Below are 14,824 nucleotides of genomic sequence, written 5' to 3' on the forward strand. Positions count from 1 at the left end.
ACCTTTACAACACCATATACTTAGATATGCATTATGTGCCGCAAAGGCAGACTATACGATATATCGTGAATAACTAAGTGAAAAGGTTGCTTAAATGGCTAACATAAATTGCACCAATTCAGCAGCAAGTCTAATTCACGTACATTACTAGTAATCTTACTTCCTTACTTTAACCACTTACACACCTTAGCCTGAAGAGCTGATCTGGAAAAACCAGTTAGCCTTATTCCCGTTTGGTCTTTCCAGAACCACACTGTCTATGTGTATTAGAAAGATCCCGCATGGAAGAATTACAGAAACTACAGAAAGAAATACCATTTAGCTAATCTAATCGATATCCTTATCACTGCAGCATAGTTTCCCATGGTATAGGTTCTGGTGTTTTATCTAATCTAGTTTTAGAAGTCCCCTGTAATAGAATTTACATGCCTTCAAGACATCCACATCACCACCCGCCAGCTGCTAAAATCATCTTCCTAGCCTGTCAGTCTGCTTGTGCCACACCCATCTTTGAAATTTTACACTGACTTCTCCTCCATGCCATTAAGTTTTTTATTCTCGTCTTCAAATCCTTGCATAACCTTGCCCATTTACATAGTCTCCTATTGCACTACCCTTAACCTTTCAATTTAGCAATGATGCCAGCTTCAGTGCCCTGTTAGTCCACTTCTCCCTCAGCTATCCCCATCTCTTTTCCTCTGCCACACCATACAGATGAACTGCCCTACCAGAGATCACCATGAGACCTTTCCACATTCAAATCCCTCCTGTAGACTCATTTGTATCACCACGCCACAAGAAGTGAGTCAACTTCACTGAGCTGGGCACATGCCTTTACTGACTAACTGTGCTATCTTAAGTATCAGAGGGGTAGCCGTGTTAGTCTGGATCTGTAAAAGCAGCAGAGAATCCTGTGGCACCTTATAGACTAACAGACGTTTTGGAGCGTGAGCTTTCGTGGGTGAAGTGGGTATTCACCCACAAAAGCTCACGCTCCAAAACGTCTATTAGTCTATAAGGTGCCACAGGATTCTCTGCTGCTTGTGCTATCTTACTGTTTTGTCCCCTTCTCTTTCCTTCCTAATTTCCACCTGTTTGTTTTATTACTACTTCATTCTACCATTGTGTCAACTTAGATTGGAATCTTTTCAGTGGAGGGATCATGTTTTATCTGTATTGTGAAATAGCCAGCACACTACTAGGTGCTATAAAATAATAAAATAAGTAATTCCCCCAGCTCATCTGCAGTACCCCACCCCCTCTGTCTTGAGGGAAATCTTCATTAGAAACTCTGCCAGGTGACTGATCCTTTGTGCTACTCCTACTGGTTCTTACCAGAGGAGAGGACAATATGGACCCAGACGTCATCATTTCCCAGAACCGGCTTTCTGAAATCCATCCCCTTGTCCGGTTGCACTCCATGAACTCATGCCTTCCCAAGCTGCATTAAACAAGCTTGTACTCAGTGATTCCAAAGTTCTTCATAATCCTCACCTTCTCAACCTCTCAGACGTTACAGATTACACTGATTACACCGTGCATATACAGAGTGGAGATTTTCCCGGGAATGATCCTGCTCTCCTTATTCCCGCAAAACTTCTACTGCAGGAGGTTGCTCACAATTTAGATACGGAAACAGAAATTAAATTTGTCAAAGTGAAATTCTAATCTCTTAACAACACACAACATTTGCTCACAGGGATGGTTTTTCCCCAGATCTGCACTGTCCTGTTTGGTCATAGGAATTATCAATATGGAAAATATATTCAGATAGTTTTAATGTGGCAAAAGTCACTTAATTGTATGAAAATACAAGGTCAACATCAAGAAAAACAAGATTCACATGTAGTCAAAAGGAGTAAGGACTTTTTTTTTTTAAGTAGTAATTATATTTTTGGGTTCTCAAAAATTGCAATACCTTCCCCCATAAAAAGCAAAAGTTACAATATTTTTCTTTCCAGGAATGTGATTTAATTTATTTGTTAAGCTAATAATCACTTTCTGTTCACTTGCTAGAAACAAAGAACGACTGTGGGAGACAGTAAACAATACTGCTGAACTTGAGATGGATTTAAAGATACTGCAAGCAATAATTCTATTGCAAAACTACCACATATAAACATATTGCATAAGTCTACATAGCTTTATTTACTCTCATTGGATCTGTGGCTTTGCTTTCAGATTACAAAGCTTATTTAAACAGCACACAGCATTGTACGGCACAGAATGAAAACTAAAATCATATTGACTCAAGAAATCAGAGAAAACTGCTATTGAATCCAATGTAAATAATCATGCAGGAGTGACAGATTTTCACTGTCTGCATCACTTAACTACTAATCCATCTCCCCAAGACGTAGACTTTGTTTACATGAAAAAATTGAGATTTAATGTAAATCAGTTAACTTGGTTATGGCAGCGCTGAACTCTGTGTAGACACTCTTATTTTGTTTTTAAGAGTGGATTATTTAACTTTAGCAATCAATCACACATACACTTAATGGAGAGCTGGGAAATAAAACTGTAGCTGGGGTGAGATTAAATGGGTTTTGAAAGAGGGAAACGTGTAATCATATTTTAAATTAAATTGGGCAGATAACGTACACCATTTTATTGAGAAAAATAAACGAAATGTTTTGATATGTTTTATATCATTTACTCAATGCAAAGTCTCTACCATCAGCCTTTTAAAAAAGTATGAAAAAACCCCAAACAGGTCAGCATTAAAGAATTTGTACAACTAAGCATAAATAAAAGATCGGTACATTATAAACCTCATTTCAATGGCTTTTTTTAACTGCCCTGTATTTTGAAACAGTGAGATATTTCTTAAGGATGGGGCCAGAGCAGAGAAAGTATTGTTACCCAATACTAAAAATTACCATCTTCAGCATTTCTTTAAATACAGAGTCCAAATATATTTGTTCAGTTTTCAACAGAATTAACATGATCAAAATGCAATTTGGCTTCACTATCAAGTAGTACAAGACATTTGACCATGCACACTTGCAAGATTCTTCCCTCACAAGAATAAAAATGAAAAAACAGTATTATTTATATATACTATATACACAGTATATAGCTGTCATACATATGTATGTAATACCCATGCTCTAAATCCTAAAGGCACGTGGTACATTGTATAGACATATGGTTAACAAATATATCACTATCTGTATAAATTATCACATACCTATGACTGCATCCCTTACCCACTAATCCAACCCCACAGACATAGGCTTCGTCTATATGAGAAAACTGTACCAGTTTAATGTAAATCAGATAACTTGGTAAAGGCAACGTTAAAGTCTGTAAAAACAATGAGGAGTCCTTGTGGCACCTTAGAGACTAACAAATTTATTTGGTTTGTTAGTCTCTAAGGTGCCATAAGGACTCCTCACTGTTTTTGCTGATACAGACTAACACGGCTACCATGCTGAATTCTGTGTAGACACTCTTATTTTATTTTAAGAGTGGCTTATTTAACTTTAGCTCAAATCACTTAAGCTAAATCAGACACACGCATGTGATAGCATCGAATGGGGATGTGAAACAAGTATAGCTTACGTGCAAAGCAATTAACATGAGGGTGTAAGACAAAGCAAGTGCTCCCCTGGGCGTTCTTACATCTTCCTGTTTGATATTTTTTTTAAATGTCACAACAGGAGCTGGCACCCTGTGTTCTTCTCTTCTCTGCTCTAGTGCTTTTTGCCAATCAGTGTTTTTCTAAACAGAGAATTGTTTTTGCATAGAGAGGAATTAAAGTCTTGTGGCTTGAGTAAGTGCGCAAGAGTTCATTCACATTTTGTACAGCAAACGCAGCCAGCACACTGACAACCCAGCCAGCATCAATCTGGAGCACTCAATGGGAGAAAAGAACTGGGATTTAAAAATGCAAGGAACTTGATTTCCAAATGGAGTGCATTATTAGTACTTATTATTTGTTTCCAATAGCACCCACATTAATTGCTGTATCAAAATACAAGAAACCATCTCTGTGTTGAAGAGCCTCCAGTATGAAAAGACAAATGGACAAAGAGTAAGGGCAGCAGGTACAATACAGAAAGAAAGCGGTAGAAGTGATGAATGGCTGTCTTCAAAATAAAATATTTAATGAGTGTATTTGTTTCTATTGGATACTTAAACTGTCCTCCAACTTCCCCTCTTGCATGCTATTATTTAACAAATGTCTCACACACATCGAGGAAGTAATGAAACTGTGGAATCTGAGTTAATTCAGAAAGACACATAGAACTGTATCTGCACTCAGATAACGCTGCAGGCCCAAAGTCTCATCAGCAACTCTAATGACCTTATATACAGGTGAATACAACATACAGCTAGCTGCCTTTTGGAACAGCTCATTCTCGAGGACACTGCTCTGGACTTAGTGTATGTGACAGTAGTTATTATATAAGCTTTAATGCTGGCATAACAGGCACAGGGGCTCTCTGAAGAGTTGACGCGGGCTCTACAAGGTGGGCTGACATACCTACTTCCTGGTACATGGCTATTATGAAGCTTAGCTAAGGCTGGTAAGTTATTTTGAGATCCTTGGATAAAAGATGTTACTATATATAACTGAAATACACAATATTTATTATATTATTATTGCACCTGAACAAAGAACCATGAACTGTCCAAGAAGGAAGAAAAAGCTGCTGGGTATATATCTTAAGCTAACGGTGAGGAGAAAAGAACAGGCACAAGAATGGAACCTCCATGGAACAGCTGTAATATGTATATGAGAAAGAAAGGAAAAACCAATACTTAGACATTAAACTGCTCCCCAGAGCAAAGGGTGGGAAGAATGTTAAAAGAAAAAATGGATGAAAGAGTGGAGTACAGCAACGTCACACAGAGGAAGTGTTTGAAATGCTGACACCTTATTGGTGTCTTTATGGTTCAGTGGGTAGCATTCTTGGCTCTGGCCCATGAGGCTGAGGGAGGGTACAGGTCACATACTAGCACTTGAATGCATTCCAAATGCTGACACAGTAGCCCCCATGCAGGAAAGTACTATCCTGTGTACATTAAACTATATACTTTTGCTCAACTCTGGTGGGATCTGCCTGGAAGTCAAAGGGCAGTTTTTAGAAAGAGTGGGGGATCAACCCCAGTGCCTTTCCCAAAATCCTTCCTCTTAACAAAACAGGTTCTAATATTCAAGACTGTGCCGGTGTGTGAGCTTTTGAATGTATTTATCTACACAATCACTGCACTACCAGTATACACAACAGAGTTTCATAGTGTGGATCAAGAAAATTTTGCCCCGGTACAGAACTGCTTGTTGTAACATATGTACTGTATAAGACTTCTTTCTCAGGGGCATGTACATTATGCCATGACAATAAAATATAATACTTTGATCCAAGGATGTCAAAGTAGTTTACAGATATGGGTAAGCTTATCACAGATGAAGAAACGAAAGCACAGAGAAGTCAGATAGCTTGTTCAAGGCAACACAATGAGTCCACAGCAGTTGGAAATATAATCTAGGACTCTTGACTCCCAGATCATCATGTGTCTCTAGTTTAGATGACACATTTTGGGCATTCATGTTCTCCATAAATTTGTATAGCAAGTAATATACAATGTATTCAAGATAATGAAATATACAGTTTATTCTTAATGAACACTGGTGATACTTATGTCACATTATTTTTTAAATGATAGGAGATGTAAAGATGCAGGAGGAAGCGTTTTGGAATGGCAGCTATAATCTCATTTGTGCCCAAGCCAGCAACGAGCACCTTACTAATGCAAGACTCTGCCCCTACAGAGCTGACTGTAAAATCAGGGCTTTAGTTTGTACATCAGTATCATATTGGGACCAAAAAAGCCTATCATGCCTTAGCCACAGTTGTTTGATGGAGCAAAAGGCTGATCACAGGTCAGTGCTGCAATGCAAAATGGCAGACATTTTCACACCCAGGTGGGAACTACCAAATTTGCCAATTTCACTTTATTTGCAAAAGATGTCATCAAAATCAAAGGGCAGCCTCATTCTGATGAGTTAGGAGAATGGGCAACAGAAGGCGTATGAAATTAAATGTAGAGAAATGTAAGAGGCTAGCAGGAAAATCTGTCAAAAGTATTACCCTCAAAAGTCATGCACTACTGAACACAGATTGGGAAAGATCTGAGGGGTTAAAGTAGGCAGAACATTAAATCTTTCAGCACAATGCTTAGAAGAAGTAACAAAAAGCAAACACAATTCTGCAGTGTATAAATAAAGGGTATTGAACACAAGTCAAAGGACATTATTCTTCCATTGCATAAGGGTCTGATGAGACCACATGTAGTGTGCTATTTTCTAGTTGCCTTTTTATTTTTTAATTAAGGGCTATTATATAGCTGGGTAGAGTAAAGCAAAGAGCAAGCCACATGATTCCTGGATACACGCAAACCCACACAGAACAGTATGAAGTACAGCCTGTTTCGCAGAAAGAAAATAATACAGGACTTATTTCAGTGGAGCTGAGTACTCACAGATCTCATGACTAGAAATGAGGTTGCAGGTGCTCAGCACTTCTGAAAAACAGGCCCACAGGGAAATCACAAATTATGTTATAATAAAGTCCTAGCATCTACTGGTCACTGAAGTTCTCATAGCGCTTTTCATGAGTTTAAAAGTATTAGCCATGGTGTCCTGTCAAATTCTGCTGTGAGTAATTGCAATCTGCTCACCTAAATTCTGACCGCGGACAAACTGGAAAAAGAAATTGATGAATATAGGCACAAAGTAATTGACACATCAGACCAAACCAGTGGTCCACACTGTCTCTGACAATGGACAGAACCAGATGCTTCAGAGGAAGATACAAGAATGCTCATAACAGACATTGTGGAATAACCTGCCCATTGGGAAAGAGTTTTCCTAGACCTGGGAAATTTGTGGCTGTTTTATGCCCTGAAGCATGAAAGTTTCTCTCTTCTAAGCTTATCTAATGTAACTGTGATTGTTCTCATTATCCACATAAATATCTATTTCTTCTTGAATCCTTCTAAGCTGTGCAATTACATCTTCCAGAAATGTATCTGCCAGGTTATTATGGCTGGTATAAAAATGTATTTCCATTTTAAAATTATGACTTTTCAATTTCATTGAACATCTCCTTGATATAAGAAAAACAGGAGCAGCCAGCTTACCTTCTCTATACCATTCATTATTTTAATATACCTTTCTTATGCCCTCTTATTCATCTCTACTGTAAGGCCCCAATCCTGCCAAGGATTGTACTTGTGCTTATAGTTCAATTCATAAGACTTTATAAGGTCAGGGCCTAAATTAAATAATCCTAATAATTTCAGTGTCTTTTCATCTGAAAGTCTCTCCAGGCCTCTAACTGTTTTCATTTCCCATCTCTGGACCTCTTCTGCTTGTGTTACATCTTTTTGAGATGGTGTGATAAGATCTCAGCACAGTTTATCTACCATCATTACAATATTTTTAGTAGTGTTTTCTCCCCCCCCGCACTCCTTTTCAGAACCTAACATTTGCTTTGTTTCATGATTGTTACTGCATAGTGAGTAAATATTTTCATAGAACTGTCCACAATGAAGCCTAGATCTTTTCCTTGAGGGTTATAGCTCATTCACTTCCTGTCCTAAAATGTATCGTGATGCTGTGCATTATTAAATAGTTGTTGCTCTCCATATATGATACCCTCTCATTTATCCAAATGGCCTGAGGGATAACCAAAAGTTCTGGATTACCAGGCATTTGGATAAATGGAAGTCCTATTTACTAAGGGCTACACTGGGGACACACTGTGGATTCAGATAATAAGGATTGTCAGATAACTGGAATTATACTGCATATGTCACACACGTTGAGAAGATACTCATGATAAACTATAGAGCCATGAAATAAATAATGCTTTGCATCTTTGACAACTAATCCATCTCCCCCAGGATTTATACTAACATTTCAAACTTCTCAGAAACTTCAAAGAGCTCCATTTAAAAAAAAAAAAAAAAGCAAGCTACCCAGGGCCGGCTCCAGCTTTTTTGCCGCCCCAAGCGGCGAAGAGGAAAAAAAAAAAAAAACAAAGCCGCGATCGACGGCACTTTGACGGCAGCTCTACTGTGCTGCTTCATTCTTCGGCGGCAATTCGGTAGCCAGTCCTTCCCTCCAAGAGGGACTGAGGGACCTGCCGACGAATTGCCACCAAAGACCTGGATGTGTCGCCCCCTTCCACTGGCCACCCCAAGCACCTGCTTCCTGCCCTGGTGCCTGGAACCGGCGCTGAAGCTACCCCAGAAATATTTCCTCCTCCCCTACAAAACATAACCCCGCACAAAAGCCCAGGTAACAATGTCGCTCATAGATTACGTGCCCAAACCAAATGTATGCATATGAAACCTTTATACCACATCACACCATAAGATTTTCTAGTTAGTCTGTCCAGTCAATATTTGTGGCAGTGCTTTGAAAAGCATTTGGATGATAGGTGTTGTAAGAATGCCAGATCATTATCATTTTAATTGGATATAAGAACAACCATACTGGGTCGGACCCATGGTTCATCTAGCCCAACATCCTGTCTTCCAACCCTGGCCAATGCCAGATGCTTCAGATGGAATAAGCAGAACAGTCAATCATTAAGCGATCCATCCCCAGTCGTCCACACTCAGCTTCTGAAAGTGAGAAGCAAGGGACATGGAGCATGGGGTTGAACCCCTGACCATTTTGGCTAGTAGCCATTGTGGAGCAATCCTCCATGAACTGAGGATACATTTCTAACCTTGTTAGCTTTTTTGACTGCTCCTTCACATTGAGCAGATATTTTCAGAGAACTAATCACAAATGACTCCAAGTTCACCTTCTTGAGAGGTAACAGCTAATTTAGACCCTATCATTTTGTATGTACAATTGGGATTATGTTTTTCAAATCAACACTGAATTTCATCTGCCATTTTGTTGTCCAATCACTGAGTTTTGTGAGATCTCTTTGTAACTCTTTGCAGTCTGCTTTGGTCTTAACTATCTTGAATAATTTTGTATAATCTGCAAACTTTGCCACCTCCCTGTTTACCTCTTTTCACAGATCATTTATGAGCAGGAATCCTAGTTTTCTGTGATAAAAAACCAAAATTCTCTAATTAAAAAAAAAACCATGTAAAAATCAATGTTTTTCCAGTTACTGATCCATGAGAGTACCCTCCGTCTTATCCCATGACTTCTTACTTTGTTTAAGAGCCTTTGGCGAGGGATCTAGTCAAAGGCTTTCTGAAAGTCCAAGTGTATTATATCCACTAGATCACTCTTGTTCACATGTCTGTTGATTCCCTCAAAGAATTCTAATAGGTTGGTGAGGCATGACTGCCCTTTACAAAAGCCATGTTGACGCTTCCCCAACAAATCATGCTCATTTATGTTCCTCGTAATTCTGTTCCTTCCTATGTTCTTTTACTTCACTTCCAGTCCCTAAATTATTGATAGTATGGTACTGTGTTGTGTTAAGCAGCAGCTATGGGAAGTGAAGTGATTGTTATACATAGGAGCTTGATTTCCATGGCCCCAAATCCAGAAGTCCTTACTGAATATTTTCCTCCGTCTTCACTCAAGCAAAGTTCCCACAGTCTTCAATATGAGTTTTGCCTGAGAATGACTAAGTAAAACCAGAAAAAGGACTTCACAGTTTGGCCCTAAATGTATTTCTATATGTTTTCATGATTTCTATATCTATTTCTGTGATCTGCTTTGAGGTTTACAAATGGGGCTTTATAGAAACACATAAAGCTCACGTTAGCCTTTAAAGGATAGACACTACAGGCCTAATCCTGCACCAATGGAGTTAACGGCAGTGCTGTGACTGATTTTAATGGGCTCGGAACTGGTCTCTAGCAGATGTAATGGTTTGAACTCAATAGGTACTTTCTAGTGTTTGGAGACAAGAAGTATGTTTTATGAATTATTTTAGTATTTTACCAGTTCTGGAATAGCTCTGAGTCTGATGACAAGCAGCACTATAACATTTGCTTATTGATGCATGCATATTGCCTGCATTTCCCTCTTGATTTCAGACCATTAGAATACTTTTGTAATAGAGTATTTATTTGGCAAGTAGATTTCTAAAGCAATAATGATAAATACAAGTTGAAAGCCTGCATTTCTAGATTGTCACTGAATATATTTTTAATTAACTTTACAAAGGCTAAATTTAAAACCAAGCGTGACTAACGTATCCACTGTACAGCAGCCTGTTCCTTAGATGAAAACATCAAAAAAAATTCTAAACTAATGGTTACTCCAGGTCTCCTGTCTTTACAATGTCTCAATGCAGCTCATATGTTGCTTCTCTGAGGCTTTCCAATGACACATAACCATACTGCTTGCCAACACTGCTTTAACCCTAACAGTGACCTACATCTTATAATATTCAGAACAAAAATGGTAATTTCCTTTCAGCATGAACTGATTTGTTATTTCTTCAGTTTATCTGATCTTGAAAGAAATAACATCACTGAATTTTACCTTTCTAGTTAACAGCAAACACAATTATTACTGGTTTCAGAGTGGTAGCCGTGTTAGTCTGTATCAGCAAAAAGAACGGGGAGTACTTGTGCCACCTTAGAGACTAACAAATTTATTTGGGCATAAGCTTTCATGGGCTAAAACCCACTTCATCAGATGCATGCAGTGGAAAATACAGTAGGAAGATATCTATACAGAGAGAACATGAAAAAAAGGGTGTTGCCATACCAGCTCTAACAAGACTAATACCGGCCTGTTTGAACATTTTGAAAACCCTGTTTATTTTACAATACAACACTAGTTTAGTTATATAATATATAGACTTATAGAGAGAGACCTTCTAAAAAACATTAAAATGTATTACCGGCCCGCGAAACCTTAAATTAAAGTGAATAAATGAAGACTCGGCACACCGCTTCTAAAAGGTTGCTGACTCCTGCTATAGACAGTAACCCAGCATGGTGTCTGCTGGGATAATGCCTGCCAGATCCCTGGGAACTATTCCGCTGCTTTTGCCAAACACATCATTAGAACTGCTCCCACCAGTTCCTGCCTTCAGTTGTGCAGTGGAGGGACAGGAATCTGAGCTGCCTTAGTCAGAAGTGGCCCAGATGCAGCAGTAAGCCGGTGACAAAACAAATGTCAAGCCCTTGCCCGCTGAGTGGGCTAGGAAGCTGCACTTAACAAGAAGTTCAGGGACCTAAGATAAAAGACATCTTGAAGCTGGCAGAAAGAGTCTGTCCAAGGGTAAGGTGGGCTCAGATGAAGTCTGTCCACGGGGTGAAGTTTTAGGTGTTCCTGAAGTTTTGGTGGCTCTAGGTTCCATTTAAATCTTAATCTATCCCTGGTGAGCAGGGGCTGGAAAAACAAAAATCCAGTCTAAAATATAACTTATTTTCAAAGATTTTTTTCAAAACCTCAATGGGATGGTTGCTCCTAAGGCTAAAATTGTGGCTAGAGACCCAGACAGCGGGAACCACATTGGGAGTAAAAAGTTAGATTAACGTTCCAATGATGTTTTTCTGAGTGAATTACCCAATATAACCTCTCTGGCAATGCCTGTGACTGAAGCTGTGCTTAGAAGCCAAGCAAGACATCATATCCAGCTTTCTGTGTGAGGCAATTAATTATAATCCAGTTTTGAAACAAAAATATGAGATTCTCAGAAAAGACATTTACCAAATACTTCACAGCCCTTCAGATCCAATGCAAAACTGCAAGTGGCCACCAGGTCTGTATTAAGCTACCCTCCCACTGCAGTTTAATGTTTATTTCAATTATATGTTAGCATCTAAAAGAGGAGCATGCTCAACTCTATACCCAGTCCAACAACATCAAAAAGACCCCCCAGACAGGTTAGTCCAAAACATAAAAACCCCACAGGACAAAAGCTTAACTATGGCCAAAAACTAAGCAAAAAGAAATAGTCACATCTCTGAAACCTCACAGTTTGAAGTAAACAAAGCCATAAAGCTAACTGAATTAGGTTGAACGGGCTACTGAAATTGATCTCACTGGCCAGTTATTTATTTAGCAGGTTCCCCATCTTCTTAAGGCACATCTGAGATCCTTTGTAAGAACCGCTATTACAGTACCTTAGTCTGTATCTCCCATCAAGAAATGGAGAAATTATGATTCGAAGATTGTCTCTCAAGCTTAGCTATCATTTGTAAGGTGCAGGAAATCAGCTTCACGTGGTTTCTATCTTCTACAAGCACCAGAGAGTCACTTCTGTTCCAGGATGTTTCCCTCCCAACCAGATCTTTCCAGGTCAGAACATGGCCCTCCACTTTCTCCTCCCTGGCAGGGTGAAACAACACACTCCAGCTGCCTTCTAGAAGTAAAGCTTCACAACATTTTTCAGACTCTATTTTTGTAATCTTGACCATCTGTCACTCAGCCATGACTCTCATCACGCCTCTCTTTTGCATCACAACATCCGTTCTCCTCTCAGCGTCCGCCAACTGGCTCCATATCCCTATCCTTATTACCTTCACCTTCCTACAGTTCCCACTAGCTCTACCTGCTCCTCTTCCCCCTACGCCATCCCCTCTCTCCTCCCATCAGCACAATTCCAGCTCCACCCCTCTTCTTCTTCCCCTCTGGTAACATTGGTCCCAAGTCTGGCCCTTCATCCATCCCTGCCCTCTCCACTTCCCATATCCATCCCCACCCTCTTGTGACACTATTCTGAGCCTCATGCCCATTCCCTCCTTTCCCTTGATGTCTCTGGAATGCCCAATCCATGTCTAAAAATATAAAAGTCATTCACAACCTCTGCATAGCTCACTCCCTCCTGCCCCTGGTTCTCAGACCTCAATCCTGTCCTCTGCCAGGGGACTCTGCAGCTGCCCTCTCTTACAGAGGCCTCTCCTTCTCTCACGCTCCCTGCCTAGATCAGACCATGGTGGAGCTGTCAGGCTTCTCTTTTCCCATTCCTACCGCTTCCAACCCGTCCCTCCTCCCCCATCCCCCTTTTTCTTCTCGTTTGAACAGCACTGTATAAAGCAGGAGTCAGCAACCTTTCAGAAGTGGTGTGCTGAGTCTTCATTTATTCACTCTAATTTAAGGTTTTGCGTGCCAGTAATACACTTTAACGTTTTTAGAAGGTCTCTTTCCATAAGTCTATAATATATAACTAAACTGTTGTTGTATGTAAAGTAAATAAGGTTTTTAAAATATTTAAGAAGCTTCATTTAAAATTAAATTATAATGCAGAGCCCCCCAGACCTGTGGCCAGGACCCAGGCAGTGTGAGTGTCACTGAAAATCAGCTCGCGTGCCGCCTTTGGCACACGTGCCATAGGTTGCCTACCGCTGGTATAGAGTCATCTCTCCTCTGTCCCTCCATGTTGCTGTCATCTACCATCCACTCAACTCACTCCTTCCCATCAATCTTCGTCTCTGATTTCACTTCCTAGCTCTCTCTTCTCAGTCTGCCATAGTCATCCTCGAGAACTTCAGCTCCATGTTAATGACCCACTTGAACCTTTAGCTGCACATTTCCTGGCCTGCATGTCTTCATTTAACCTGCAACCCTGGCTCGGTTCTCCCACTCACCAAAAGGGCCTATCACTTGACTTGGCTTCACCAAGCACAGCTTATTCTCCTGTGTCTGCTGCCACAGGCATTGACTTTCCATAGCGTTGGGGGGTACTCTTCCTCAGGACCCGCTCCCATTCTACCTCTTCCCTCAAGGTCCCACCCTACCCAAACTCTTCCCACCCAATTCCACTCCCTCCCCCAAGCACACTGCGTCCTTGCTCCTTCCTCCTCTCTCCCTGCATGCCACAAAACAGCTGATTGCAGTGTGTGGGAGGCGTTGGGAGGGAGAGGGAGGTGCTGATTTGCGGGGCCTGCCAGGAAGCGCTGGGGGGAACTGCTAGGGGTGCTGCCAGTGGGTGCTCAGCATCCCCTGTGGATGCTCCATCCCCAGAGCACCCACAGAATCAGCATCTATGTCTGTTGCTGATTTCCCCTTCTCTGACCATTATCTCATGCCTTTCAGCACTGCCCATCAGTCCCCCACACTATGCTGGTCACTCAGCCTTTTCATGACTTCCAGTCCATTAAAATTGCTGATTTCTCATTCGCTCTCAGACTTCTCCTCCCTGCACTCCCTCCTCTTTTCTTTTATTTATATGGCTGTTGATTCTCTCCACACTTTACTCTCCTCCACCCTTGACTCTTTTGCCCCTCTCTCTCATTGCAAGGTCTGCCCTACCCACCACCAGCCCAGCCTCACCCCCAACATCCACTTCATTTGCTTCAGCTCTCACACTGCGGAATTATTCTGGTGAAAATCCTGTAATAGGTCAACTTCCTCCACTACAAAATTCTGTCCTCTTCTCCTTCAGTTCTGCCATCTTCCTAGGTAAGTAACTCTCCTTCTCCAACTTAACTGGATCACACAACCACAATCTCAGCCACTTTTTCACCACCATCACTCACTCCTGAAACCCTCCCCTTCTCCTACCTCCACTTCTTTCTCAGAAGAGAAAACTGGCAAAATACAATGAGAGCTTCCTCCTCCCCGTGGCTTGATTTTTCTTCCCCACCCCCACAACTGTCTCTCTCCTTCTCTCCATCACAGACATAGAAGCTTCTCACCTGCTCTCCTCCTCTAACCCCTTCACTTGCCCTAGAAACCCTATCACACCCTCTGGTCTTCACACCACTCTTGTCCTCTCTCTTACTCTTTCCCTTAACTTCTCACTTTTGCCTGACTCTTTCAGCTGGCAATACAGGCTGCTTTAGTCTCTGCCATCACAAAAAAACACACCCTTGATCCACCTGCCTCTCCAACTACTATTTCACCCCGCCTTTCATCTCTAAGCTCATT

General features: G+C 40.8%; 1 protein-coding gene across 4 annotated transcripts in view; it reads right to left on the reverse strand.

Annotated features, from left to right (window-relative positions):
- Positions 1–14,824, reverse strand: part of RGL1 (ral guanine nucleotide dissociation stimulator like 1) — a 156,918-nt gene that overhangs the window by 85,447 nt on the left and 56,647 nt on the right. The window contains exon 2 of one of the 4 annotated variants that reach the window (XM_075067875.1): positions 6,493–6,534. The exons of the other annotated variants lie outside the window; for them this stretch is intronic. Within the exon in view, the coding sequence (XP_074923976.1) occupies positions 6,493–6,501 (9 nt within the window). The 5' untranslated portion in view covers positions 6,502–6,534. The remainder of the gene's footprint in view (positions 1–6,492; positions 6,535–14,824) is intronic. 4 annotated transcript variants of the gene reach the window in all.

Source organism: Chelonoidis abingdonii, chromosome 7 (genome assembly GCF_003597395.2).
Source record: "Chelonoidis abingdonii isolate Lonesome George chromosome 7, CheloAbing_2.0, whole genome shotgun sequence".
Classification (NCBI taxonomy): Eukaryota; Metazoa; Chordata; order Testudines; family Testudinidae; genus Chelonoidis; species Chelonoidis abingdonii.